Genomic DNA, 27736 nt, shown 5'->3' with positions numbered 1-27736 from the left:
ATAACATGTCATATTGATCGACCATGTTCGATAAAAGAAGGGTCGAGAAGATAAGAAAAAGGGTCCAAAAAGTGAGTGGCAAAGGTATTATGTGGGGAGCATGACAGCCACGCGTTCGCACCACGGCCTTGTCGGCCTAGTTGTAAATGAAGTGGATTAAAAAATATGAAGTTTAAGATTTTAAATTTTAACGGAAATAAAAATATTATGTGAGTCTTTTCTCATACGTTTTTGTACTTGACTATAGAAAGTAACAAATATTTTATAAAATTAATCGAAATTCAATACAAGTTAATCCAACACCACGATCATAAAATAAATAATGACAGCCACGCGTTCCACGTACAGTTTTGTAGACAGTTGTAGGCATTACGTCTAACGCAAACGCAAATTTTACCACTGAAACATCATCACCCACTTATTTTCAATCTCCTTTTACTACTTCTTTCTTCTTTTGGGCATTTCATCAAACAGATAGTGTACTGCAGAAGGAGTCGAGCTAGAAGAAAGGGCAATTTGTATAAGCAATGGCCCTGCAAGTACCCACTAGAATCCCAGCTAATTTAGCCCCAAATGGCGGCAACAGTGGCCTCAGACAGGCACCAAATGGTTTAGCCCTAAAATCTTCATTTTTTTCTCCATCAATTCATCTTTTGCTCCCACCTCCATCATTCTCTAGAGCAGCTCCTGCTACTGCTCCTAAAATCTCCATGCGTGTTGCCTCTAAGCAATCCTACATTTGCCGAGATTGCGGGTAATTTACTAATAACCCATGACTTTTTTCTATTTCCTTTTGTTCGCGGATTTAAGATTTTAAATCAATGAGTTTGTTCTCTCTAGTAGTATTACTTGTGGTTGTTATAGTGAAATGTTGTTATTGAAAACACAACATGAAAATTGCTTATTTTTAAAACAAACTATTATTAAATGTATAAATTGCAATGAAATATTATTGCAGAATCATTGTTAATGAGAGGTCTGACTATATTTGATATTATTATTAAATGTATATAGAGGTGGAGCCAGTATTAAAAAGGTTCTAAATTTTCTTTAGAAATGTCAATTAATTTTGTTAGGAGTTCACAAATTAATATACATATATATTTAATTAATAAATACGGGTCTACGAAAAATCTAACCTTTGAGCTAGCTTTTGGTGTGTGAGTTAGGCCTAAGACCTAATTTAACATTATATATCTCACCCGATGTTGGGGTCAAAGACTCTTTTCTTCTTTATGTTTTGCTTGCATTATTGGTGCTAATCTAATGTGTTTGTGATGAATATAATGTGCACAGGTATATTTACAATGACAGAACTCCTTTTGAGAAAGTACCTGATAGTTACTTCTGTCCTGGTATGTTATTTACATAATCATTGAATTGTAAAAATCACTAATTCAGTATCCGATGTTATCTTGCTTTGTGATTAAGCAAAATAGTTATCATTCTGTCATAATTAGTTACCAATATCTTATCAACGAGCTTTGGGGTTTTCCTTGGTTTAAATCAAAGTGAAACAGCCTCTGGAACAATTAGCCATTCCTTAGAAAAGATGATTCTGCACTAATTTAGCTCTATGACAAATATATCTCATCATTAAGATATACTTAAAGAACTTATGTTTTATGATAAGGATAGTATTTGGTAGATTTATCTAATGTGGAACTTAGAGAAATGAAACAAATTCATAGATTGAAAATGGGAATTAGGGGGAAAAAGAAACAAAAAAAACGGACCTCCAAGTGAGAACGAACACCCTGTTAGCTCAATGCTTTGTGACCATTAATTCCTTATCCAGATGCAAACTTTTAAAAGTTCACCGATTTTCGCTCAGTTTTTCTTTACTTGGTATAGCCATCTGGTTTCAGCCTAGCTAACTAATCGAGATTCACTTCGCGTAGAACTCTTTAAGGGAAACCTCTCCCTACCATAGGTTTCTCTATTCCTAGGTCTCGAAACCTGAAACTTCTAGTTAAGGGAGAGGGATCCATCCCATCATCCCGCCACACTCCTTGATGGTTCCTTGCTAAGTTTTTCAATTAGCATCTATTAGCCGTTAGCTATGAATTTTCCTCTTTATTTCTCGAGATCCCAAGTGATTTGTAAGACTTTGGTTTGATATATGATTGCAGTATGTGGAGCTCCAAAAAGAAGATTCAGGGCATATGAACCTAAGGTAACCAAAGATGCTAATTCCACAGAGGTTCGTAAGGCCAGGAAAGAACAGTTAAAGAGAGACGAGGCTGTCGGGTAAGTTCCATCCTTCATACTTACTCTTCTCTCTATCAGTTTACTTAATTAATTTGAATTCAAATCAACATAATCAACTATGATTCTTCCTTGGTGTAGGAATGTTTTGCCTATTGCTATTGGAGTTGGAGTTGTTGCACTTGCTGCTTTATACTTCTATGTCAACAACACTTCCTAGATTCAAGTGGACACAGAAACAATGTCTTCATCTTCTGATTAACACATCAAGGAGATTGTTAAATTTTGTATTGAAGTTCTTCTATGTATAATTGTTTATTCTATCCATTCATTCTATATATTCCACTTCTAAAGTGATGGAAATATGAAATTGCTAATTTGTCTTTGTTTAAACAAACTGTTTTATGCAAAAGAAGACCTGATAAATATGAGTTTGAATCAGCCTTAAGTATGCTAAATATACAGATGTCATGGTATGATTAGAATACTATTTGTCAACAACATACCCAGTATGTTACTGATCTCATAAGTAGTGTCTAGCGTGAATGCAAACTTTACGCTTACCTAATATGAGGTAGAGAGGTTGTTTTCAATAGATCTTTGGCTCACATAATTCAAATCCTAAATGGAATGGCCAATTACTCTTTATTATTCTCAGAACATCAATTCTATCACGTCTTCAAAAGACCTTTCAATGTCAACTGCATTCTTATGGTAACGTAAGTGGGGGTAATGGTATTTATGAATTATGATGTTGAATCCTCCGTTAATTAAAAATAAAAAAGATGTCACTTTACTAATTGTCTTTCATCACATCATTACTACTTTGCTAAGAAAAAAACAAACTCAATGTCATAATAGAAGAAAGTCGAATTCTCTTGAGAGTTGAGACGACAAAAAATGAAAGCACTTGAAGAAGTCTAAAAGTGTGGCCAAAGCAACATCACTAGTCATAAAAGAACAGAAATGTGCCACCGCAGGATGAATTTTAAAAAGTTAATATGTATCAATATCCACGAAAAAAGACAATTCATGAATAAATATTGAAACGTCAAAATAAATTATGAACGTGGTAACTATTAATTGCTTGGACGCAGGGCTGGCACAATGCCTTCAAAAATGAGGCATATGCTTAGGCCCCAAAAATCGAAGGGCCTAATTTTTTAGTAATAATAAAATTATTATAAACATTTTTAAACAAAAAAATATATAATATATTTTTTAATTTATTTGTCTTTTTTATGTTTGTTTCGAAACATTAAAGAATGTTTCTTTTTTATGAATCAATTTTTAAATTTAACTTCCACGTGATATGTTTAAGACCACAAGATTAAAAATTATTTTGGTATATATAAATATATATCTTTAGTTTAAGATCATAAAAAATAAAACTTTTTTCATTAAAAAGAAAGAAATAACTTGAATCTCAATTCTAAAAAAATAATTAAAATTTAGGTCACTAATTAGCTTGAGCCGCCACTGCTTGGGCGTATATGATAGACTCACAAAATTTCAGGTCAAACGAAGTTCACGAAAATCAACATGCATATTTACATATGGAAAAAACAACTCATTAGTGATGATTTAGTCGCCGCAAATTACTTTATTAGTTGCCATATAGCAGCTCGCCGCGAATACACATATTTGTAGCCAAGTTAGTATTAGCGGCAACTTTGTCTGCCGCAAATATTAGTATTAGTTGCCAATAAAAGTATGTTTTCATAGTTACTTTTGTGCCCCTAATATTAATAGTATGTATTAGCAGCAACTTTAGTCACCACTAATAGCTATACTAGTTGTTGCAATAAGTGAGTATTGAGTATCGATAGTCCCCGCAAAATGCCTTTTCAAGTCGCAAACTTTATCCTTACCTCATGTGAGATAGAGAGGCAATTCCCTCCAATCTCTACTGCATTCTTATGGTAAATTCTTACTCGTTCGGGTGTTAACATTAGATTATGTAAATTTACTAATTAATCACGATTCTAAGTTGATTGCTATTTTTTTTTGTGCAGATATATATCATTCATTTATTGACTTGATATAAACATGAATACAAATAAGTTGTTACCCATTCGTCTTATCGTCCAAAGGAACAACATCATAAAGAACAAACATGGAAATGCAACAATAATTAGAACGGTAAAGAAACATCCATAGCCGCTCCCATGAGTCTGCCAATGGAAACATCATTATCAGTAACCAACCTAACAGGATATGATATCTCTTGTTCTTCTTTTGCCTCTTTGAAACAGTAAACAGGGGCTTGCCATTTTGGATCCTCTAGCACTTTTCCTACTTCAAATGTCATTACATGTGCAATCATACCTGCACCCACCCAAATTTCTTTCGTTAATAACTTCTGTTCTGTCTCACCAAAAAGAACGCAAATTTACGCGAATGTTCAAACACATTTGAAAAAAAAAGTTATATACACTGACAGCACGAGCAAATTCTACTACACATATCATTGAAATTTACTGAATTTACAATGTTCATATGAGTAAATTTCAGCTTTGTGTTCATTCACATAAAGTCATCTGACTTTGAGTTTATCACACGAAAATTATTTTTTCTGTTTTGCCAAATTGTTTAAAAAAGTAAATTTCACAATGCACTCCAAAATATGCTAAACTTCAAACACTTCTAATTAAAGCATTACCTGTGTAAAAAGCCCAATAAACAGGTCTCTTAGTAACAACATCTTCGTAGTAGGTAATGAATTCAACTTTTTCCCAGACATTGCAGAGAAATCCATCCATATATCTCTGTCCCAGATAATTTCCGTCTTGTAGCCAAGTGGGTCTAAGGAGTCCCACCGGAAAATGCGTGACCCTGCACTCTTTGTTAGCGTCCAAAGTGTAGTAGAACGAAGTGTGGTTATTCCATTCCAAATCGTAAAGGAGTTTTCCCAATTGATTTTGGATAATGTTGAAGTTCCGGCCGTTAGGAAAATCGTACCACAAATCAACGATCTGTAGATTCCCCTTGCTGTTGTTCATGAAGAGAATCGAATGAAATTGCTCCGGCCATGGAGTAGGTATTGGGTCGCCGGATTCTGACGCAATGCTGACGGTGAAGCACAGAGAAGACGCCGCGAAGAGGAGGAGAAGAAGAGCGGAAATTGTAATGGATTTCCCTGAAATCAACATTTTTATTTCTCTTACTACAAAGGCAGAGATAGAGGATATCCCTATTTGTTGACTTTACCTTTTGTTGGCTCATATAAAAAATGGGTAGATAAGGTAGCAATAATTTGGGTGATTAAAAAAAGAAAAAAAACTTTAAGCAAAATAAAAAAATTTCAAATTCGTATTAACTTTCTAGTTGATTGTTTAATATTTTGAAGCAACTAGTACAAATACAAAAAGTAAGACGGCATACAATAGATCCTTATGATTCGATCTTTCCTTGAACCCAACACATAGCGAGAGTTTAGTATCCTAAATTGCCCCTTTTTTGACTACTTATACAAATCGGCAAACACCACAGGAAATCAAGCTATTATAATATTCCAATAATAATTATGTAGCAATCAAGCTATTATAATGTTCCAGTGATAGTTATGTAGCAATTACATAAGCTAACCAAAGAAATGCTTTTACTGAGGCATTATTCAAACAGAACTGAGATCCTATTATTTATTAAGTAAAAAACATACATAGTAATAACGAGTCCCTATACAAGACTACGAATCAGTTGTTCTTTGACACCTTCAACCAGAAAAATAACTACTGGTTCCCAGCTATAGGTGCATCTCGGCCTTTCTTGATATCATCCCACCCTCTCACCCAAGGTTTTCCTGGAACAGCACGAGTCTCGGGAGAAGAATGATTGTTAAGGTTGTTCATAACCTTTTCACGCACAGCAGAAAACACCTACACCACAAGTACACATCAGATGAATTATATATTCAAATAAACCAATCGAATGAAGTATCAATTCTACAAGGTTGATGGCTCACAGGATTTGTGCTTATTGCATCTGGGGGTTGCTCCTGACCAGTCAGCCACTTCCACAAATCTGGATTCTCCTACAGACATAAATAGAATAAACTGAATAAGACGCCTCTAGTTAATCTTCACAAAGGAGATTTGACCAGCTACGACCATTCTACTCCATATAAACAGATTATTTGCATTTGTTTTTCTTTCATTATTTTGTTGGAGGAGGGAGTGGGGCAAGGCAAAGAGGGTTGAGAAAGATATTAACTGATGGAAAAGGATGAGACAACCATCATCGGAAGAATCACAGAGAAAATACAATTGTAAACATTGCATTGCAAATTGTGGCATTTGAACAAAACTGATGATTGTTAATGTCAAGTCAATGTGGTGCATATATTCTATGATTGCTGAATATATCAGACTGGACTGGTCACATTCTAATCCCCAACCAACCTTCCCACCTCTTAATATAATCCTTTTTCTCCTGCCTCCCTTTTGTATGCCTTAATCTTACACTCCTTAACTTTTTGGTTTTCCTTTACCTAACATGTTCCTGAGTTCCCTGGGGTGAAGGGGAGGATTTTGAGTCCAAATTCGGCCACAAAAAATAAGTAGGAACTCATACATCCAACTACCCAATTCTTACATGCTATAAGATATATGCATAACATAATATTTTACTCTCGTAATTAGGGGTGAGTGGGGGGTGGGCAGAGTAGGAACACAAAAAGAAGCAAATACTCAAATGGTACAGCCTTCGTAAGTAATAGTACTAAGAAAGATTAAGCCCAATGCTGACTAAGCAGTTAAAAGTACCAGTAAAAGTTTATGCAGGGGAGGGCCGACTATCGTTTACTATAAAAACACCAAGAAGCAAAACACTCATGTTAGCCCAAGGCATTAGCTCCAATAGTCAAGGATCCACCTCCCCAAAATTATGCTTGCTTCTCCTAAACCCTGAAGCCAAGCTTACCCTTCTTCTGACTTAACCCCACCACCCTCACATTCAGCAAAAAAAGTAATAATAAGAAATAAAGAAAGTGGACATGTTATCCTATAAAATGAAATGATGCACAAACAGCAAAATCGCCAATACTGAACTTGATGAAATTACTGCACAATTCTGTTCACAGTCTACTCAAGTAAAAAAAAATAAAAATCAAAACTTTCTAATCACTATACATCCTTTGAGCACAGTAAAAATGAGAGTAAATGGCCAAAAGTATCCCTTAACTATATCCCAAACCCAACCCACATCATTCTATATTCATGTTAAACAAAAAACATCCCAAACAATCCTAAAAAGTAGTAGGTTACATCCTCCAGTTAGTTTCGGTAAAAAAAAAAGTAATGATACAATAATGTGCATGTTTAGATAAGATGTTAAATCAGTTTTAAACCCATATAATTTGACCTTGGTGCTTTACTCTGTTCTGCTTCTACTTTCTTAGAAGTTTGCAAAGCTTAATTTTTCAACCACGAACCAACCAAGAAATGCCTACTCTTCAGAACAAGAATGTAATTCATCAATGACCAAGGAACTGCTAGCAAGCAACAAAAAAATCAATGAAAGTCATATCATTTGATCCCAAGTCGAACATGAAGAAGTTATAACCACTGGGGTTCAATACAGAGAGCAAGATAGTGCCAATTTATTTGCAGGAGTCTTAGTCTCTGATCTGACGGGACTAGGAAAGGGAAAAGACAGTGAGAACTGCAGACACCTATTGTGGCAGACTCCAACCAGTACAACTAGGCTATTATAAGTCTTGGTTAACCTCGGGTTGATTCTTAATGTACGCAGAAGCTTGCCTGATTTCCCTTTAAGAGACAATATACATGACAATATACAAGGTTGAATTCAGAGAAAATGCCATCTGTTGTTTAATTTTAGTTTTTTCAGATTTAATCATCTAGTTTTATGAAGATCAAGCTTGAAAACTTGAGCACCAGTTTGAGCATGTGTGAAACTGAGCTGCAGATTGTGGTTTATTTGAGCTCAAATTGAGGCACAACAGATTCAAATCTAAAGAAGTCGGCAATGGCAGATTGATGACATTGAGGACCTACTGATGGAGGATTTCGATATATTTTGTTCTTCTTTGCTGGAGACGAGAGCCATCGCTGACAATTTTACATCTTTGTCAAACTTTAGGGTTAAGGTTCAATAGAAGATGTCATACTAGGCTAACAATAACATAGCAGAAAATTTCTAGATTATTCACCTCAAATCAAGATCATAGACTCCTACTACGAGCTAGAGCATTTATGATATCTAATTATTGACATACAAGATGATAAAATCCATATAAGAACGTGAAAACATAAAAATAATTATAATGAAAAAATATAAGAGAGTTACCAGGTCAAGGACATGAACAAGGGACTTAATTCCATTTTCGTCCATGGATTGTATATGTTCCTCCACCCATTTGCCAAGAACAAGGTCTAGCTCCAGGTATCCTCTTTGTTTACTGCGATAAATAAGCCTATATCCATACAAAATAAAAACACTATCATGAACCAGTCCGCCGCCCAGAGGACCATATAACCCAGAGTATCAAATAATAAAAAAAACTTCAAATTCACCTGTTAAACAAACGTCTTTTGCTCTCTTCGTCAGAAAAATCGATATTTATCGGCGATGAAGTCTCATTAGAAGAAATAAAACGCGAAAATGTTCCAGCTAAAGGCCTAATTGAGCATACAAAAAAGATATTTTCAACACATAACAAACATACAGTGGGTAAGACAAGGTAGAATTCTGTACCTGTAGAGATTGTGAGACTGGAGTGTGGAAGTTGCAACAGATGCTGTTTTAGAGGAATTGATGATTCGAGGAATGGTGAAGAGAAGTGCCCTTCGCAAATTCGCCATTTTTTCTCTGCAGCAAGCAACTAATTAAGCTCTATTGAGGATCAATGGAAACTTCAAATTTGATCTCGATTGGGGTTTAACATGCGGTTTTTGCCTAATGAAATACGAGGCGTGGCGTCTTGGCATCCACTATACCCGTCTGTGAACACTTTTTTATTCGGGTATAATTCAACCCGAAATTGATCCCAAATTAAACCGAAAAAAGTAAAAATAGACGATTTAATTGCACGATTTTTTGCTTTATAAATGTACTTATTTTTTAATTTTATTCTTCAGTTTTTATTTTTAGTTATCAAACATTTGTCTGGAGGGACATAAGTTTTATACAACACGAAGATAACTTGTGAGATATTATGATGTGAAAATATAAACTTATGTTCTAGGAAAAAGTTATTTATGATAAAAATTAAACATCATCACAGTATGAGGTAAGGCCGAAAGTACAAATGACTATAAATAGATACCATTGCCTCAATTTTCATATTATAATATTCAACGAGCCGTAAAAGTAAATAAAAATTGAAATAATAGATAACTTATAAAAGAAATACTATTAATTTGATAAAACAAATAAGGCCTTGATCCCTAATTCCCTTTATAACTCAAGCAAAAATTCTCGACGTAAATATGATAAAATTCAACATTTGCAATACAAATTTCATTTGATAATAATAATAATATGAGATAAAATGAGACACTAAATACTAGTATATATATTTGTTTTTTTGGGATAATTTCTTAAATAGTCACCCAAGTTTAGAAAATCGTCTTCAAATATTATTTTTGTTTCATTTAGAACCAATGAATATTGTTGAAACGAACGCGGTAGGATTGCTCCAAATATATCGGAAGAATATCGGTGTTTCTGTTACATCTCTTCTCCTAAGCTACCTTTCTTTCTCTCTAACAATTTTCCCAAATTAGTGAATGAATTAATGCAGCTGCAGAATAGATAGATACAACTTAATTGGAAGCAGAATCGAAATTGAAAATAATAATGGATAAAAAGGAAAGGGCTAAGGAAAAAAAGGAGAAAAGACGCCAAGAGATCTCTCTTCTACGTACTATTCCCTATTCTGATCACCAAAGGTCTCTTCTTTTTTACATTTACCCTTTTTTAAAGAATTAGATTCATCAGCTTCTCGAGCAGAGACGAATCTAGGATCTAGAGTTAGTGAGTTCAGAATGTGTTTAATCTGATCTTTTTTTATGTATATGTGTGTATAATTTTAATTAGATGCAATGATTTCAGTTGAACTCATAGATCCTGTCCTAGATTCCTAATGGATGGTTATATTTGGCCGCGGTTTACTTTTCATGTGGATTTTTATTTTGAGCATAATGCTGATCGTGTTTTGCATGATTTATAGATGGTGGTCATCTGAAACAATTGCTGTTGTGACGGGTGCAAATAGAGGGATTGGATTTGAGATTGCTCATCAGCTTGCATCACATGGCATTACTGTTGTTCTTACGTCGCGAGAGACAGCCGTTGGAGAAGAAGCAGTGAAAGTCTTTCAGGAAGGAGGTCTAAATGTGGCATTTCATCAATTGGATATTGTGGATCCTGTATCAATTCAAACATTTTGTGATTGGATTAAAGAAACATATGGTGGCCTAGATATACTGGTAATCATTAATGTGTTTTGTTATTAATTAGGAATCTATTTTACTTTCACAAAGCTAATGATGATATGTATGGGAACTTGTAGATCAACAATGCAGGAGTCAATTTCAATTTCGGCAAAGATAATTCTGTTGAATTTTCTGAAATGGTAATCCAAGTTAACTATTTTGGCACCAAAAACATGATCAAAGCACTTACTCCGTTAATGAGGCCTTCCCCTGCTGGTTCTCGTATTGTTAGTGTGACCTCGCGATTGGGTAGACTTAATAGCAAACGAAATGTAAGTAACAGCTCCAGTATTTCATTATAATTAGCATTGCAGTGTGTGATCAACTCATCCAAAGCTTAAACTGTTATAAAGAACATACTTTTAATTGCTTAATTGTAATCATGCATCTACACATACCCTCGCGTTTATGGCCTTATTCTGTTTCTTTCATGTCTGCTATGGTACCATAAGATGGAATGATCTTATTTACCATCTGAATATGATCTATTTTTGGTTGATTCTACCAGGGAATTTCAAATGTAGCAGTGAGAGAACAATTAGAAAACGTGGATTCGCTATCTGAGGAAGTTATCGATAAAACTATGAACACATTTTTGGAACAAGTAAAAGATGGAACTTGGGAATCAGGCGGATGGCCTCATGTGTTCACAGACTACTCATTGTCAAAGCTAGCAGTTAATGCATACACCAGGTTAATGGCAAGGATATTCGAGGAACGGCCAGAAGGTGAAAAAATATACGTAAATTGCTATTGCCCGGGATGGGTGAAAACTGCTATGACTGGCTGGGCAGGCCATGTTACTATTGAAGAAGCTGCTGATACTGCTGTCTGGCTTGCTTTGCTCCCTGATCAGTTTGTGAGTGGTAAGTTCTTCGCTGAGAGGCGCGAAATTAACTTTTAAACTGTCAGTGTATATGATTTGTTTTTTTGTTTTTTTAAAACAAGATTTTCATCGATGGAGTTCAGATTCGAGATAACCTGCATTTTGTTAACGGAAATGCACCTAATTGATATAAGTAGAAATAGATGAAATTGATTGCCTAGAGACGTTGGGGTGAACTGTTTTTTTGGTATTTTTTGTGGTATTTTGCTCGAGGTGTCTTGACAAGTAACAGTGGCAGATATTGATATTGATGAAGAGCAAATTTATTTGTACTTGTAATTTTATTATTTAAGCAGATTGCAGGCAAGCTTGCTTTTGACCTCTGTAATGGATTTAATAAATATTAGTTATACATACACAATGTCCTTGGTACATTTCCGTTTTATATAAACCTATAGTCTATAGATACATAAAGTTATCTTCGTGTGATCTATAAGTTGTATACATCTATTTTGTTAAAAGGGTTACAAGCGCTTAATGCATCATAAAGCAACAAGTAGAATATGGAAATTCAATGTTGATCAGTTGTAGTCCAAAAGAGTCTAGATTTGCTTGTCAAACGGAGAAGGAAAAAAAATAAAACAAGACGATTGAAGGGTGTTTTTTTCGCGTAAGCTAATTCTCTTCAGCCCCAATTTGATTTAGTCAATGTTGTTTTTCTTCATAGATTAGACTAAACTATATATCTTGAGGAGCCACTTGGTCAAACTTTCAAAATTTGTTTATAAGGTGTTCTGTAAGATTTCTTTTTGTTTTTTAAAAAACTTTTGGAGAGTAATAATTTGTGTTTGAATAACTAATTAATTTTTGCATTTTGATCGATTCAGTTCAACTTATCGCTCATCGGTTTGTAGATATGCTAAATTGTTATGAATCATTAAGATATTGACTTATCAGTTATCAATTTATCAGTTATTGATCATTATCGAGTTAATTGTTAAGATTTGACACAAAAAAATAAATGATTGAAAATCACTTAGAAACATGGTGACAAACCAAATAAATCATGCACATGAATTGATTGATTGCATTTTGCTCAAAAGAAACACTAAAACATTGTAGAATAATCAAAAGTTTGAGACAGCCAGAAATAAAAATATGAAATTAAATTCTAAGTCAAGGACTTTTATACCGAATGATATAAATATAATTTATTAATTTACTATCGGGTTATTGGTTAACTCGTTAAAAAAAAACTTCAAACCGTTAAAAATCAATAATCAATAATTAAAAAAAATTAAAATCGTTAAACCAATAACCCATTATCGATAAATCATAGCTTTTTTCGATTTGAATTACCAATTTCAATTCAATTTTAAACGGACCTAACAAAAACAATATGTTGCTTGACAAGCACTCCAACAATGCTTTTAAAGAGAAACTTTTTTTTTTCAGCTTTTGTTACTAACTAAAAGTATTTTTTTTTCTATGATAGCTTGATCAGACGCAACTTTATTTTTAAAAATGAACACTTCTAACTTTCTAAAATTGTTGCCTAATAAACTATAAAGAATTTTCAAATCATTGCAAATTCGAGGATTACCTAAAATTAGATGTTTACAACGAGAAGAATGTACTCCCTCAGTCCCATTTGACTTGGACTCTATATAAAAATAAATATTTTATTTTACTCATTCATTTTAATACATACATCAATATTTTGCTTGTTATTGTTAGATTTAAAATACTATATAAAGTACTCTCTCCGTCCACAATTGTTTGTCAGGTATATTAAAAATAGATGTCCAAAATTAATTGTCAATTTAAACAATCAAGAAACAATTAGTCAGTTTTTTCCAATTCTGCCCTTAATAATTACATTACTACTAGTTTCAAAAAGTAGTCATTTTAAAGTTACAAGACTACTTTAATGAGAAAAAAAGTTGTTTTTATAATTTTCAAAAAGTACAAACTATTTTAATAATGATTGATAGTATGGTTATATTAGTCAAATTGCACATTATATTAAATTTTTCTTAAGGGTTATGCATGATCTTACCCTGATAAACAATAGTGAACGAAGTGAGTAGTAAGTAGTAATTAAATTTGAAAGTATTATTATTATAATATCAATTTAATAAGATATATATTTTAATTAAAAATTCCTTGAATTTGGGGATGATCTCTAATCTAGAAGGTGTTTATTGGGTTGGCACTGGGCAGTATGGAATTCGGATTTAACCAACTTCCCATACCTACATGGCATGAACTTCGAAGCATAGTTTTGGTACATAATTTTCTCATAAAGGGATGTGGGAGCAACAAGTTGGATGTATTATTTATTACTGATAAGGATCTTGGTTGAGTAGTTCTTCATTTTTAATTAATGATTTTGAATTTGAGTTTTTTTGAGTATGGAATTGTCTACGTCTGAGAGTATTTTACTCTTAAAAAGAAATTTTTTAATGTAATTTTAAATTTAATCATGCTTCAATATAAGTGTCGGATATCGAATAAAAAAAATTTAGATGTAATATAAAAGTTAGGAGTCCATTTGATTATTCGTATAATTATTTTTTCTAGTCAGTACTATTAATAGAAATGCATAATCAACTATTGATTCTTATCGATTAGAAAAAAATTAACCTCTTGAGGTTGATTTGTGGTTTTATTCTTTTTGACATTGAAAAAATCGACCTCATAGTTAATTTTAGGCAGTTTTTTTAAGCATTGAGTAGGTTTGTTCCTGATTATGGTTAAAAATTTAAATACGGATAAATTTGATATTTGGTTTAACTTGGTTTTTACTAAAAAAATCACAAAAATAATTGAATCGAACCGATAAATTATATATACAAATTTTATAATTATTTATATATTATTCATAAATAAAAATATAATATTTTTGTTAAATTTTAATGCATCTAAGTCTTTAACTTTACCATTTTTGCTATAAAGACTTGATCTTTTGATCTTAATTTGGTGTATAATGACTTTCGTATAGCTTAACTAAATCACTTTGATCGTGTAATTATAATTTTAATATTGCTTAATTAAATTAATTTGGTTTCGATTTTAACCAATTACCGATCTAAATTGAACCATGAATATTCCTAGTAATGGCTAGAGTTCATTTTTACAGACATTAAATTAAGTTGAAGGATGAATATCTATTTTTATCTAGACACTCAAACTACAATCTATTGTGGTTGAGTATCTGAGCTCATAATAGACTGTTTCGTCATATTTTTATTCAAACTTTGAAAAAACTTTCATGCGCATATTCTTGAACATTCATTATATGGATAAATTAACTACTATGTCATGAGTATTATTTAGTTATATACACTAGTTTAGTATACATACTTTGTGCATGTGTATTACGTCAATTAATATAAAACAACAAGAAGTACAATATATTTTAAGAAAAGTTTTTTTTTTGGGTTTTCCACCCGGTGCCACATTGGAGCTTCGACTAAATTTGGATTGCGCTCTGCAGAATCCATTCGGAAATGACACTCCCAACAAGATTTTCTCCATACCTAAAGCTCGAACCTGAAACCTCCGGTTAAGAAAACTTTTATTGTTACACTACATGCAATATTTATTCAAACATAATAAACTTCGGAAACGGAATTGGTAGGTGTACTAGAAGTATATATAAATAGGAAATATGTATGAATTCCCTTTTTACTTATCTATTTGAAAGCTATACTAACAATTAATTAGTTCAAGAACAACAAATTTTAAAACACTTTTGCAATATAAGAACTACTAATTTAGTGTATGTGTTTTATATGTTTATCTCGCGTTATAAAATTTTGTATATATGAAGAACAAAATTATTTTAAAATAACAATTGATAATAAAATAAATATTATGTATATCTAAATGATAACATTTTCATATAGCGAAGTTGAAAATTTATTTAACTAAACTTAAACCCCTTTATTTCATTTTTTAAAATTTATTTATTTATTTTGTCGTGTACTAATAAGGTAAAAAACTGATTTTGAAGTCTTGAATGTTAAAACTTTCAATATAGTTCAAATAAGAAAAGATCTAATGAGATTTTTTTTTAGTTAATTTTAAATTATCAAATATTAAGAGTTCTTACCTATTATAAATAATAAAAATTTAATATTTATATTTTTAATTAATTTCAAAATATGAGATATTAGGATAATAATTAAATGATAATTATTTAAGATAAATAATAAACGAGGACTATTTGAGAAAAAAACAATAAATGAAAATTATTTGAGGAAAATAATAAATAGCAATTATTTGAGGAAAATAATGAAATGAAAAGTATTTAAGGAAAATACTAAATAACAATTATTTAAGGCAAATAACAAATGAAAATCTTATCATCTTTTAATGGAAAAAAAAGTTCAATCAATATTTGAGGATAATAAATAAATGATAACTCTTTGAGGAAAATAATAAATAATAATTATTTTAGAAAATAAACAAATGACAATTATTTAAGAAAAATAATTAATAGAAGTTATTTAAGGAAAATAGTAAATGATAATTTTGTCGTCTTATGTAAAACAAAAAGTTCAATCAATATTTGAGGATAATAATTATATGATAACTATTGAGGAAAAATAGTAAATGATAAATAATTGCGAAAAATAATAAATGACAATTTTTTAAGAAAAATAATTAAGAAATTATTTAAGGAAAAGAGTAAATCTAGTTTTGTCATCTTATGAAAAAAAGTTCAAAATATTTAAGGATAATAATTAGATGATAACTATTTGAAGAAAAATAATAAATGATAATTTTTTGAAAAAAATAATAAATAATAAATATTCGAGGAAAAAAATATATGATACTTATTTGAGGAAAATAATAAATGACAATTATTTGAGGAAAATAATAATTGATAATTATTTAAAAAAATAATAAATAACAATTTTATTATCGTTTAATGAAAGATAAATGTTCAGTCAATATTTTAAAGAACCTTCATGCTTTTAACGTAATATATATTAGATAAACTAGCCTAAGTTTCGTAAAACTCAATCATTAGCATTGATATGTATAATGAAAAAAGTTAACATATTTTACGTGATTAACCTATATATGTAATAAACACTTTAAAATACACTTAAAATCTTTTCTAAAATTAAAGACCTAAAATATCTAATAATTTTTTTTGGGGGGTTTGGATTGACTTTTGACAATGATTTATTAGTTAAAAAGACAAAAATCATAAGTTGAGTATTTTGTCTTTCAACCTTTTTTTTTATGTACTTTTTCAATTTTGTAAAAATGTTTCGTTTGATAGAGTGTATAAGAATAATACTAAATAGAGTATTTGTAATGATTACATTAGCAATGCAAATATTAATTATGTTTATATTAATTATACATAGACTATTTTTATTCATTGTTTGGTTCGATGCATTCAAAATAACATGCATTGCATAAAAAAAATTATTTACAAAGATACCCTCCACTATTATGGTGGAAAAAGATGTAAAAAGAGGTTTTGAGGGACAATTGAGTCTTTAATCATACTAATATTAATGCATGTATTATTTTTCTTAATACACTCTATCAAACGATCCTTTATTGTGTTATTTAAATATTTATTACAAAATAAAAAAACTTAAAAAGTCAAAAACATTAAAAATAAGTCAATTCAAACCCCATTTTGTTATAAGAAGTTTTTACTCAAACAAAATAAATCTTATCTTATCCATCTAAATAAAATTTACCGACAAATTTATTCTTGCAGTAACATATCGAGCCTCTTTAGGAATAAAAACAAAGGAACATGTGTATGAATCATATTCCCATTTCATATAAATTGATCACTCCTCGAGTCTTTCTTCCACATGTTTTGGGAAAATTTTCTCACACACACACATTGTAGCTGCTGCGTCTTCATCTTCACCGACTCACCACCACAACGGCGTTCACAATTCATCTTCATCCCCATTGGACCTCTTAACTGGTATAGGAATTTGAGTTTTTTTGTTGTCCGCGTGTGTGTTTGAAACCGGCCATTGACGTTTTCTTTAAAAGTGGTATGTTAAACAGTACTCCCAATAAATTAATCATTTTTTTTTTTCAACTTTGGTAAAACTTCAACTGTTCTCTTTCTTCCTTTTTTTCTTGACCCGTGAACAAGAAGAAAGGAAGGAAGTAAGCCCGTGTATTATACGGGTCTATTCTTCGGATCTTCTTTGATCCTTCAGAAATATTCTCTTGTAATAGTTATCATTCTTTTTCTATCAGAGGAACTAATTCGCTTCTTTACTGACCCACTACAGGAAAATCAAAAGCACGGTTGCGTTTGTTCTATTAGATCTGAAGTTGCTTAAAATTCATGCTGTGAAGAACCCATAATTATTTTTTTGTTGGGTATGTCTGGAGCTGTAGCGGAGCATGTGAATCATCCAGTAATGGCGGCTAAGGACCGGTCTGGTTGTTGTAACCCGGTGAAGAAGCCGGGTCCGGTTTCAGTGGACCATGTTTTATCAGCACTAAGGGAGACTAAGGAAGAGAGGGACCTTAGAATCAGAGGTCTATTCAGTTTCTTTGATTCCGACAATGTGGGTTACTTGGATTCTGTGAAAATCGAAAAGGGGTTGTTTGCTATGCAAATTCCGGCGGATTATAAGTTTGCTAGGGAATTGTTGACCGAGTGTGATAAGAATAAGGATGGGAGGGTGGATTATCCGGAATTCAGAAAGTATATGGATGATAAGGAGTTGGAGCTGTATAGGATTTTTCAGGCTATTGATGTGGAGCACAATGGGTGTATCTTGCCTGAGGAGCTCTGGGATGCCCTTGTAAAAGCTGGTATTTACTATTTCGCTGACTCGTAGTTTAATCCTAATTGCTGATAATTTTGCTGCCTTGTTTACTGGTACTGCTGCTTTGGTGTGAATGTAGAATTATCTTTAGTTAAGAATTTCCATCCTTGCACTTTTGTTTTGTGAGTTCAATTGTCTTTCATTGCTATTGCCAAGATGATATGATGACGATGTGCGTATGTGTGTGTCTTGACTTGTAAAGAAAAAAAAAGCCAGGATGATGTTAATAGTACAAAGCTTATGAATCGTTGGGTCAATAGTTAAGTATCCAAAAATCTAGCCAGCTACCTATACAAAAAAGGTGTATCGTCTTTACAGAAGAAACAAAAGAGAACTTTTAACTCTAGGATTTTCGACTCCTTCAAAAGTTTGATTAGTCCTCTTTTCTTACGACCAAATTATACAATTAGTTGTCTTCTATAAGCTGTTCTTTCTAGCATCCAACTTGCTCGCCATCTAACTTGCAATCACTTTCACCATTTATATATGGTATATTATGGATCATAACTGTGCTGCAGCAGAACTACATTCTATTAGGAAATAATTCAAATCCTCTCCATGCTTCTTAGTCAATACCAACTTAGTTGTATTAGTGGAAATGGTTCACGCATTCCGTGACATCACTTCCCAGCTCCAATCACTTTTTGACCATGTTGGAAGAATGCTGTAGTGAGTCATCTGTCCCTGTTGCCTTATTCTGGACAGTTCCACATTGTTCTTTCCACTGCCTTCTTTCAAAAGGATGTCCTGCTCCTCATTTTTTCTGATACTAATTACCTAGAATATGATATGCTCTAGTTTGTTGGTTACATGATTCTTTGATGCTAAAAAGTCACATTTTTGTGGTGTCTTTTAGAGATGCCACATAGGAATCTTATTGAGCCTGGGAACAAGCTTAGTTGTACGCATGAGCTTCAGTTCGTTAGCTATGAAGTGATAATTTAACTTCAATTTAATAGCTGAAATTGCACGAGCTTCGTCTTCAGTTGCTAATTCTTGTTTGACTGAAGCCCTGATTTTCTGTTTCTTGGGATCCATTTCGTTTTGTACTAGACCAAAGTTATATCCTTTACACCTCGGGGATGAGTAGTCTATTTTAGATTTCCATTTGGTAGACAGGTACAAGAAAGAAAAAATAGTGGGTGGATGCTATGTGAGAGATTTAATAGCCCCTTGTGTATATCAAGTAGGTGTGATGTTATCTTGTCTTGGATGATATTACATCATATTCTGATGCCCCTGCATCTTTACGGATTTGTTCACCTTCATTCTTGTGTAAAAAGTAACACTAATTTGCAAGAAAACATAGGAATTATTGTTGAATTTAATGATTGGTAACCTTTCTATACCATGTTGATTGGTGGCTTTGTAACAATTTGCAGTAGTTGATGGATGCTATTATGAATCTTTCTTTTGCATTTAGATTTTGTCCTTATTTAAGCTTCTATCGACTTTCTCTATGTGTTAATTCATTATTTCCTATATTTAGACATGGCTAGAAAGCATGTGGATATGTATAATGATCTTTTTGCTTAATCTAACAAAAAAGAAGAGTATATGTACGTATGCATGTGAGCAGGGATAGGTTTGGGTGATCATTTGAAAAGTTTTCTGAATCTACAAACCAAAAGTTCATCTTTACTCCTTAAATATGTTGCTATTGCGGGTAGCGGCTGCGGGTTTCCCTTGTCATCAAAATAAAATAAAATATGTTGCTATTGCGAATATTCATCTCTTCTGGATGTATGTTTCCAGGCCATTCTGTGTTCCCTAGCCTCATTTCATTTCATTAGTTGTCTTCCTCTTATAAATGAGGACTTTTTTTTTTTGCAGGTATACAAATAGATGATGATGAACTAGCACGTTTTGTGGAACACGTTGATAAGGATAATAATGGGATTATCACTTTTGAAGAATGGAGAAATTTTCTTCTACTTTATCCACATGAGGCCACCTTGGAGAATATTTACCGGTACTGGGAGAGGGTATGTCTTGTAGATATTGGTGAACAAGCCGTCATACCCGAAGGCATCAATAAGCATGTCCATACAGCTAAATATTTCCTTGCTGGGGGAGTTGCAGGAGCTACTTCTCGTACCGCTACTGCTCCCCTTGATAGGCTAAAGGTGGTTTTACAAGTTCAGACTAATCGTGCTTCTATTGGGTCCACTGTCCGAGAAATATGGAAGGATGGTGGTGTATTGAGTTTTTTTAGGGGCAATGGATTAAATGTGATGAAGGTTGCACCTGAAAGTGCAATTAGGTTTTACGCTTATGAGATCTTAAAAAATGTGATTGCTCATACGAAGGGTGAGGAACAGGGTGACATTGGAGCTTCTGGACGTTTTGTGGCTGGGGGCATGGCTGGTGCAGTAGCACAGACTGCTATCTACCCCATGGATCTTGTTAAGACTCGGTTACAAACTCATGCAAGTGAAGGTGGAAAGGTCCCCAACCTGGGAAAACTATCAAAAGATATATGGATTCAGGAGGGGCCTCGGGCGTTTTATAAAGGGCTGATACCATCTCTTCTTGGAATTATACCTTATTCAGGCATTGATTTGGCTGTTTATGAAACACTGAAGGATTTGTCCAGGGTTTATATTCTTCAGGATAGAGGTACAGCTTGTAACTCTTCAACTGCTAACCAACTCATCTCTGACGAAGTGAAATTAGCATTTTTCTAACAATTGTGTTAATATGCAGAACCTGGTGCTCTTGTGCAACTTGGTTGTGGAACAATTTCTGGAGCGCTTGGAGCAACATGTGTTTATCCTTTGCAGGTTATAAGAACGAGGTAAATCTTCATGTTTGACTCAACTTGGTTTTCAGGATTTGGATAAACTATTTGTGCTTTACAATGCAACTTGTCTTTCTTTTCACACTCCTGCTAGAATGCAAGCTCAACCTACAAATACTGAGGCTGCTTACAATGGAATGTCTGATGTGTTCCGGAGAACACTTCAGCATGAAGGTCCCAGGGGCTTCTACAAAGGGCTCTTTCCGAATCTTCTAAAAGTAGTGCCAGCAGCAAGCATTACTTATATCGTTTATGAATACATGAAAAAGAGTTTAGATATCAAATAGATGGTATATACTCCTGGAAGGTTGTTCCACATTTGAGGTTAATCAGCTGATGCTAAGAGACGCTGATGATGACGATGAAAATGAATTAGGTTATTAGTCTTATTGGTGATATGGATTTTCAAAATCATACACTCAGATTTTTACTTGTCAAAAAAGAAAAAACACTTGATTGATTTGTTGCCCTCATTGGATGTTGAAGAATTTTTTAGGAGAGTTTTCTTCTTCGCCTGACGGAACAACTATTTTGTCAATTGAGAATAGTCATCTTCATTTGGAGATTTCTGTCCCAGTTATAGGAATATCCCTCTGTAAATTTACATACACATTGTAAGGTCTACACCTTGCCATTTTTTTACTAAATGAATATTCAAACTCATTTTGCACCATTTCATTGTTTAACTTCGACTGAATACTTATATTTTTGGCAACTTCTTCAATTTTATATTAGATTTCTCGAATCACACAATAATTAATATGTTATTCATCAATGCGTCATGCGTGACGACACATACTCCTATATGTTATTAATATTTATTTTTTGTGGATGAGTTGTTTAACTTCTTTCCAAGTCTGGGTTGTTTCATCGTCATGAATCATTTATCATCAAAAGCATGTTGATGTATCCTGCCAGTATTGTCCAAATGGAGTCGATCAATACTTCTTCGTTCTAAAGTTACACGATATATTGTATATTTTGAATCCCAGATGAATATCTTAGTATAGAAATTTATTTTGAATTGTTTCAATGTTGTAACCGTTTGAACAATTGAACCTCATCCTATTAGTAAAAATCATGAATCCGCCGCCACTGATTAGTAGTCGTAGAACACATTGGATAAAATAGGAAAGTATGAATAGGGCAGTATTACTTGAAAAGAAACACAATACAGGGATATTTGGTTGAACAGTAGTTCAATCCAAAGCTAAAAGGCTTAAAACATCATTATACATGTGAAACTTGAAAACCCCAACTTATCCATGATGGAAAGTAATACAGTATGAAAATACAAGAAAAAAAAAGAGGAATTAAAATCCTGGAAGAAAGGCGTTGCCTTCCCTTTGCCTATATGACTTGCCTGTTTTTTCGCCCTTGGTATCGACTCACATCAGATGCACCAAAGGGTGTGACCTAGTGATCGCCATTTCCTCGAGTGGTACATCAACATCCTTCTTTTTTTTCTTCCTCCACATCTTCTTGTGCTTCACAAATCACAACTAATAGGAGTTGAGTTGCTGTTTTCTCTTGTTTTATGCAAGTCCTATTATATATAACAATCTTGGATGCCTAGGATTTGTCCACTATATTATCTGTACTAGCCTAGGTCTACAAAAATAGAGAAATGACAAATCTTTATGGTCCCCATCCTAATAATATTCTTTTTGTATTAGTCCCTCCTGCTTATCCACCACTAAGGATATTTATATTCCCTCTTTCAAAACATTTAGATAACTACAATAAGAACAATAATTATATTTTCAAATAAGTTGAGGTTAGCTATATAGATTTTCACTGTCCAATTCGCTCATGGACAGAGCTAGGGTATACGAACTCCCATGGTCGAAAAATTCTACTAAATATACTAAGTTAAAATTACTTATTAGGTATATATAGTAGATATTGAATCCGCTTGATTTTTTCATATGTTTACCTTTTCTTCTTTTGAATTTCTTGATTGGATAATTGTTACATATCATTTCATAATGTATTGTATTATATTGTATTGTGTTATATTATATTGTAGTGTACTGCATTGATCAATACGACATTTGAATAGATTGTACTATTATTTTTTGTCATTACATAATGTCGTGTATTAATAATGTGAAGGATAAATCTACCAGAAAAGCAGGAAACAAGGTAAAGCTATTATAAAAAGATAAAATATAATTATTAGATAATAAGAAAAAAAAAAAAAAAACAAATGGGAGAAAAAAAGAAGATAAGGTAACATACGATTATACTAAATCAACAATACATAAAATGAGACTTTTATGTTACATAACAATATATTACTTAAACTAACAATACAATATAATAGAATAAGTCACAACTATCAAAATAAAGTGTCAGTGAAAATCTTATCTCGCCGCTTCATTTAAGTTGATCTCATAAACACAATTAGATTAATAAAAGCAAGGAAATCTATTCACTCCCCATGTGGAGAAAAGGGAGGAAAAGAAGATAAAAATCGTTTTAGTGGAATGAAGAAGAGCTAAAGTTAGTTTGACAAGTGGAATGCAAGTGGAAAGTGATGGAGTTAAAGCGTAAAAAGCATTTTGACTGAGGTCCTCAAACATTAAAAAAAGGAAAATGGTCTGAAATTTCTTCGAAATTTGATCGAAATTATTGTAACAATCTCAAATTTTGAGTAGGACCTATTACCCCTTTACTATTTAATAGTGTATTTTATAGATATATAAGTGTTCAGGTGGATAAGTTACTATTTATAATGATGTAATATTTATGATGTCCACGTGGACACCTATATATTTTTAAAATACACTATTAAATAGTGCATGAGTAATAGGTCATGTCCAAAGTTTAAAATTATTACAATAATTTCGATCAAAATTTAGATATATTTCAAACTTTTTTCCCATAATTTTTTTTTATAAGGATGCTGAAAGAAGAAAACAGAGGACAGTTTACCTACTAAAAGTAGAATATGATGCAGATTGGCTTTCCCTTCATAGAGTATAATTATTTTGAACCGTCCACTTTTAGTACCCCAACATTATAAAATTATAAATGGTTCTAAGGAATCTTTGTGGAGATTGAGGTGCCACTATAATGCATTATTAAGTGGGGAATAGGGAAGGAGACATTATCCCAGTAAAAAAGGACCTAAATGTGGAAAGAGTACAATACTTGTCATTTTCCATCATAATGTTCCTTTTGATAGTGAAATTATTGATAAACAAAGTAGCTAAAAGTGATTATGTAGCTGTCTTGAGTTGGTTGATTGACTTACCTTTTTTGAAGAGGCGAATTCAGAATTTAAATTTTGTGGTATTTCTATAATGGCCTGGATTTAATACACAATAGTAACTGAATTTATATTTAAATATTTAATTGATTTCCTTAACACGTATTGAACAAAAACTATTGAGTTTGAATCTAACACACGATACTCTAGATCTGCCCTAACCGTTTAGGTATTATTGAGATGTTTGCTCCTTGGAATTTGGCTGGCGGCTAAGAATATCATAGTAGGACCACGGGCTATCATTAGACTTTGTTTGGAAATGTTTTTTCCATGTAATTACTTTGATCATTGCCTTTGGACAAACACTTAAAATTACCATCGACTTAAAGTTTAGTAGTATTCTAGTTCCTTGCTTTCTTTCAAAGGCAAGAAATGACATTTGACAAAAAATCTAAATTCTTGATCAACAAAGGAATAATATCGTCATTTTTGTTCAATAAGATATAAAAATGAATGATTGACTTATTCATGCTAGAAATGATCACAATAATTTTTTAGATAATTTGAATTTATATTTCTTGATACCACGATCAAGACAAATAGTTGAATTTGTGAAATCATGTCATAAATGATAGTATTGGTAGTGGTCAAAATCTTCAAATCTGCAAGACAATGAATGACAAACATGCTACTACCTTTCTTTTTAATGAACTGTGACTTCTAAGTATGCACTTCAAGCAAAAGAACAACCGTAATAGGACACCTTTTCTTTTGTTTTTCGGACAGCCACACAAATATCTAAAAATTTTAAAAAATCGTATCAAATCAAACGGTGTCACCTAATTGAAACGGGGAAATATGAGTGTTCAAAATCGAACCGTAACCGATAAGTCAATCACAAAATTGATTTATTGATATTGGGTTATCGAATAAACGGTTGGTGAACCGATTAGAATTTAATAATGAACTTATTGGTGTGGGAGCGAATTATTCAATTTCCTTATCGGATAAACTGTTAACCCGTTAAGAATTACCATACTTACACTTTTATCTTTGATATATTATCCTCATTTAATATTTTTTTCATAATATACTATATATTGTTAGTCCTAAAGTCGTAATGCCAAAAACTGGAAAAACCTATTTACTTTTCTTTTGTATTAACTATTATATTAGTAGTAATCTATATCTTGTAATACAAAAGAATTTTATGATTTAACTGGGTTTAAAATCATGAAAAGAAGTCTTTTTTTAAGGTGCGTTCATGAAGAAAAAAAAGGTAGAGATTAGCCGATACATCGAATGATAACCAATTACTAATATGTTATCAAACCAACCGATATCTTATTGCTTGACTAGCGAATTAGTAAATTTAAATAACCGTTATTCAGCAAGCCAAATCGTTAAGCGGAATTATCTGCCCGATAAGTAGCCTAGAAAGGAATACTACTTCCATTGCACAAGTGTTTCCAACAAGGAGGTAAATATTTCAAACTCAAGGAACATGTGGTGGACGTGCCGGAGTGGTTATCGGGCATGACTAGAAATCATGTGGGCTTTGCCCGCGCAGGTTCGAATCCTGCCGTCCACGATTTTTTGTTTATCGTTTTCCCACTATTTCACTTTCTTTTGCCACCATTCCCCGTTCACTGTGACACTTCCCACAATGAACTACACCCTCTTCTTCTATGGTTCAAATAAGGTGCAAGCAGTCAACATCCTTCTTGATTTTTACACTGAAGCATCAATGCAAGACGATTTCACAAATTCATCAAGTTCATGCTCAATCCATTACCAATGGCTTCCTCTTTTCTTTCAGTTCCACTTTTATCCTCACTCAAATCCTTCATTCCTTCACTTCCATTCTCTCTTCTCTTCCAACACAACCCACCACTCGCTATCCATCCACCATTTTCAATCTTATTCACAACCCATCAACTTTCTGTTACAACACCATCATTCGAGCACACACCCTTCTCTCTTCTCCTAATACTTCCTTCTTTTACTTCATCAAAATGCGGAGAAATTCAGTTCCGCCAGATTCCCACACTTTCCCTTTTGTTCTTAAAGCTTGTGGTTTACTGAATTCTCCGTTTCTGGGCAGGACCCTTCATTCACAAGCGTTGAAGTTTGGTTTTTTAGTTGATGTGTTTGTATGTAACAATCTTGTTCGTGTGTATACTGTTAGTGGTAGTATTAGTGATGCACGTAGAGTGTTTGATGAAAGTTGTGACAGAGATGTTGTTTCTTATAATTTAATTATTGATGGGTATGTTAAGGCTGGTGAGATTGGGGAAGCCAGGGAAGTGTTTGATGAAATGCCTGTGAGAGATGCAGTTTCTTGGGGAACACTTATGGCTGGATATGCGAAAATGAACCAGTGTAAAGATGCCATTGAGCTATTTGATCAAATGGTTACGTTGAATGTGAAATTTGATAACGTTACGTTGGTTTCTGCTCTCTCAGTTTGTGCACAACTGGGGGAACTCGAGAAGGGGAAGATGATACATGATTATATTAAAAGGAAGGGGATTGCGATAGATTCGTACTTGTGTACTGGCTTGGTAGATCTATATGCCAAATGTGGTTGCATTGACATTGCTAGAGAGTTATTTGAGATGAGCAAGGACAAAAAAGTGTTTAGTTGGAACGCTATGCTAGTTGGATTAGCGATGCATGGCCATGGCCAATTACTATTTGATTACTTCTCAAGAATGGTGGAGACTGGTGTTGAGCCTGATGGGGTGACTTTTTTGGCGTTGTTGGTGGGGTGTAACCATGGGGGTCTTATTCATGAAGCTAGAAGGTTCTTTGGAGAAATGGAAGGGGTTTATGGTGTTCCTCGAGAACTAAAACATTATGGATGCATGGCGGATCTGCTGGCACGTGCAGGGTTGCTTAAAGAAGCTATGGAGATGATAGAGGCAATGCCAATGGCTGGTGATGTGTTTGTCTGGGGTGGTTTGCTTGGTGGGTGTAGGACACATGGGCACGTCGAGCTAGCAGTGAAAGCTGCTGAAAATGTAATGGAGGTGAAACCTGAAGATGGTGGTGTTTATTCAATCTTGGCAAATGTCTTTGCAGATGCTGGCCGTTGGGATGACTTGGTCGATATAAGGAGAAAAAGAGACCGCGTAAAGATCAAGAAGAGTGCTGGTTGTAGTTTGATTCAATTGAATGGAGTGGCACATGAGTTTATTTCATGGGATGACTTGCACCCTCAAAACGACGAGATATACTCTATCTTAAATTGTCTGCAACTCAATTTGAAGCAATATTACTAACAACATTTTCTTGTCACTTGTTTGTACTGTGCTAAGACGAAGCTTAAATGAAGCGACATGAGAAGTGAAAATTCATATAACATAACCCAACATGATTGGGGTCATTGAA

The 27736-nt window shown here is 33.0% G+C and overlaps 6 protein-coding genes and 1 non-coding gene across 8 annotated transcripts; 5 read left to right on the top strand and 2 right to left on the bottom strand.

Annotated features, from left to right (window-relative positions):
- Positions 1 to 408: 408 nt before the first annotated feature.
- On the top strand, positions 409 to 2637 carry LOC125832338 (uncharacterized). Its single transcript, XM_049511479.1, has 4 exons — positions 409 to 754; positions 1297 to 1355; positions 2133 to 2250; positions 2350 to 2637. The coding sequence occupies exons 1-4, from the start codon at positions 528 to 530 to the stop codon at positions 2426 to 2428; spliced, it is 483 nt and encodes a 160-aa protein (XP_049367436.1). The 5' UTR covers positions 409 to 527; the 3' UTR covers positions 2429 to 2637.
- Positions 2638 to 4224: 1587 nt separating this feature from the next.
- LOC125832630 (uncharacterized protein At4g14100-like) lies at positions 4225 to 5422 on the bottom strand. Its single transcript, XM_049511827.1, has 2 exons — positions 4871 to 5422; positions 4225 to 4536 (listed from the first exon to the last, which is right to left on the bottom strand). The coding sequence occupies exons 1-2, from the start codon at positions 5358 to 5360 to the stop codon at positions 4343 to 4345; spliced, it is 684 nt and encodes a 227-aa protein (XP_049367784.1). The 5' UTR covers positions 5361 to 5422; the 3' UTR covers positions 4225 to 4342.
- A 279-nt stretch (positions 5423 to 5701) lies between these two features.
- LOC125832597 (succinate dehydrogenase assembly factor 2, mitochondrial) lies at positions 5702 to 9169 on the bottom strand. The gene is made up of 5 exons (XM_049511788.1): positions 8926 to 9169; positions 8745 to 8849; positions 8518 to 8644; positions 6173 to 6241; positions 5702 to 6086 (listed from the first exon to the last, which is right to left on the bottom strand). The coding sequence occupies exons 1-5, from the start codon at positions 9030 to 9032 to the stop codon at positions 5940 to 5942; spliced, it is 555 nt and encodes a 184-aa protein (XP_049367745.1). The 5' UTR covers positions 9033 to 9169; the 3' UTR covers positions 5702 to 5939.
- Positions 9170 to 10015: 846 nt separating this feature from the next.
- Positions 10016 to 11577, top strand: LOC125832411 (uncharacterized). Its single transcript, XM_049511557.1, has 4 exons — positions 10016 to 10121; positions 10403 to 10661; positions 10745 to 10939; positions 11176 to 11577. The coding sequence occupies exons 1-4, from the start codon at positions 10030 to 10032 to the stop codon at positions 11569 to 11571; spliced, it is 942 nt and encodes a 313-aa protein (XP_049367514.1). The 5' UTR covers positions 10016 to 10029; the 3' UTR covers positions 11572 to 11577.
- Positions 11578 to 17364: 5787 nt separating this feature from the next.
- Positions 17365 to 21756, top strand: LOC125832569 (calcium-dependent mitochondrial ATP-magnesium/phosphate carrier protein 2-like). 2 transcript variants are annotated; one of them, XM_049511750.1, is made up of 5 exons: positions 17365 to 17464; positions 17784 to 18315; positions 20163 to 20948; positions 21036 to 21126; positions 21224 to 21756. In XM_049511750.1, exons 2-5 carry the CDS (start codon positions 17877 to 17879, stop codon positions 21414 to 21416), a joined length of 1509 nt encoding a protein of 502 aa, XP_049367707.1. In that variant the 5' UTR covers positions 17365 to 17464; positions 17784 to 17876; the 3' UTR covers positions 21417 to 21756. The 2 variants fall into 2 exon arrangements, with proteins under 2 accessions (XP_049367707.1, XP_049367706.1); XM_049511749.1 differs by lacking the exon at positions 17365 to 17464 and having other exon boundaries at positions 17626 to 18315.
- Positions 21757 to 25852: 4096 nt separating this feature from the next.
- Positions 25853 to 25934, top strand: TRNAS-AGA (transfer RNA serine (anticodon AGA)). The gene has a single exon. It is a non-coding gene; the product is annotated as a tRNA-Ser (tRNA).
- A 95-nt stretch (positions 25935 to 26029) lies between these two features.
- LOC125832373 (pentatricopeptide repeat-containing protein At5g61800) lies at positions 26030 to 27627 on the top strand. The gene has a single exon (XM_049511516.1). It carries the CDS (start codon positions 26032 to 26034, stop codon positions 27625 to 27627), a length of 1596 nt encoding a protein of 531 aa, XP_049367473.1. The 5' UTR covers positions 26030 to 26031.
- Positions 27628 to 27736: the final 109 nt, after the last annotated feature.

Source organism: Solanum verrucosum, unplaced genomic scaffold, assembly GCF_900185275.1.
Source record: "Solanum verrucosum unplaced genomic scaffold, falcon-dt-bn FXZP01000009.1, whole genome shotgun sequence".
Classification (NCBI taxonomy): domain Eukaryota; kingdom Viridiplantae; phylum Streptophyta; class Magnoliopsida; order Solanales; family Solanaceae; genus Solanum; species Solanum verrucosum.
Note: the sequence above shows the minus strand (reverse complement) of the source record. Positions and strands in the feature narration are given on the sequence as shown.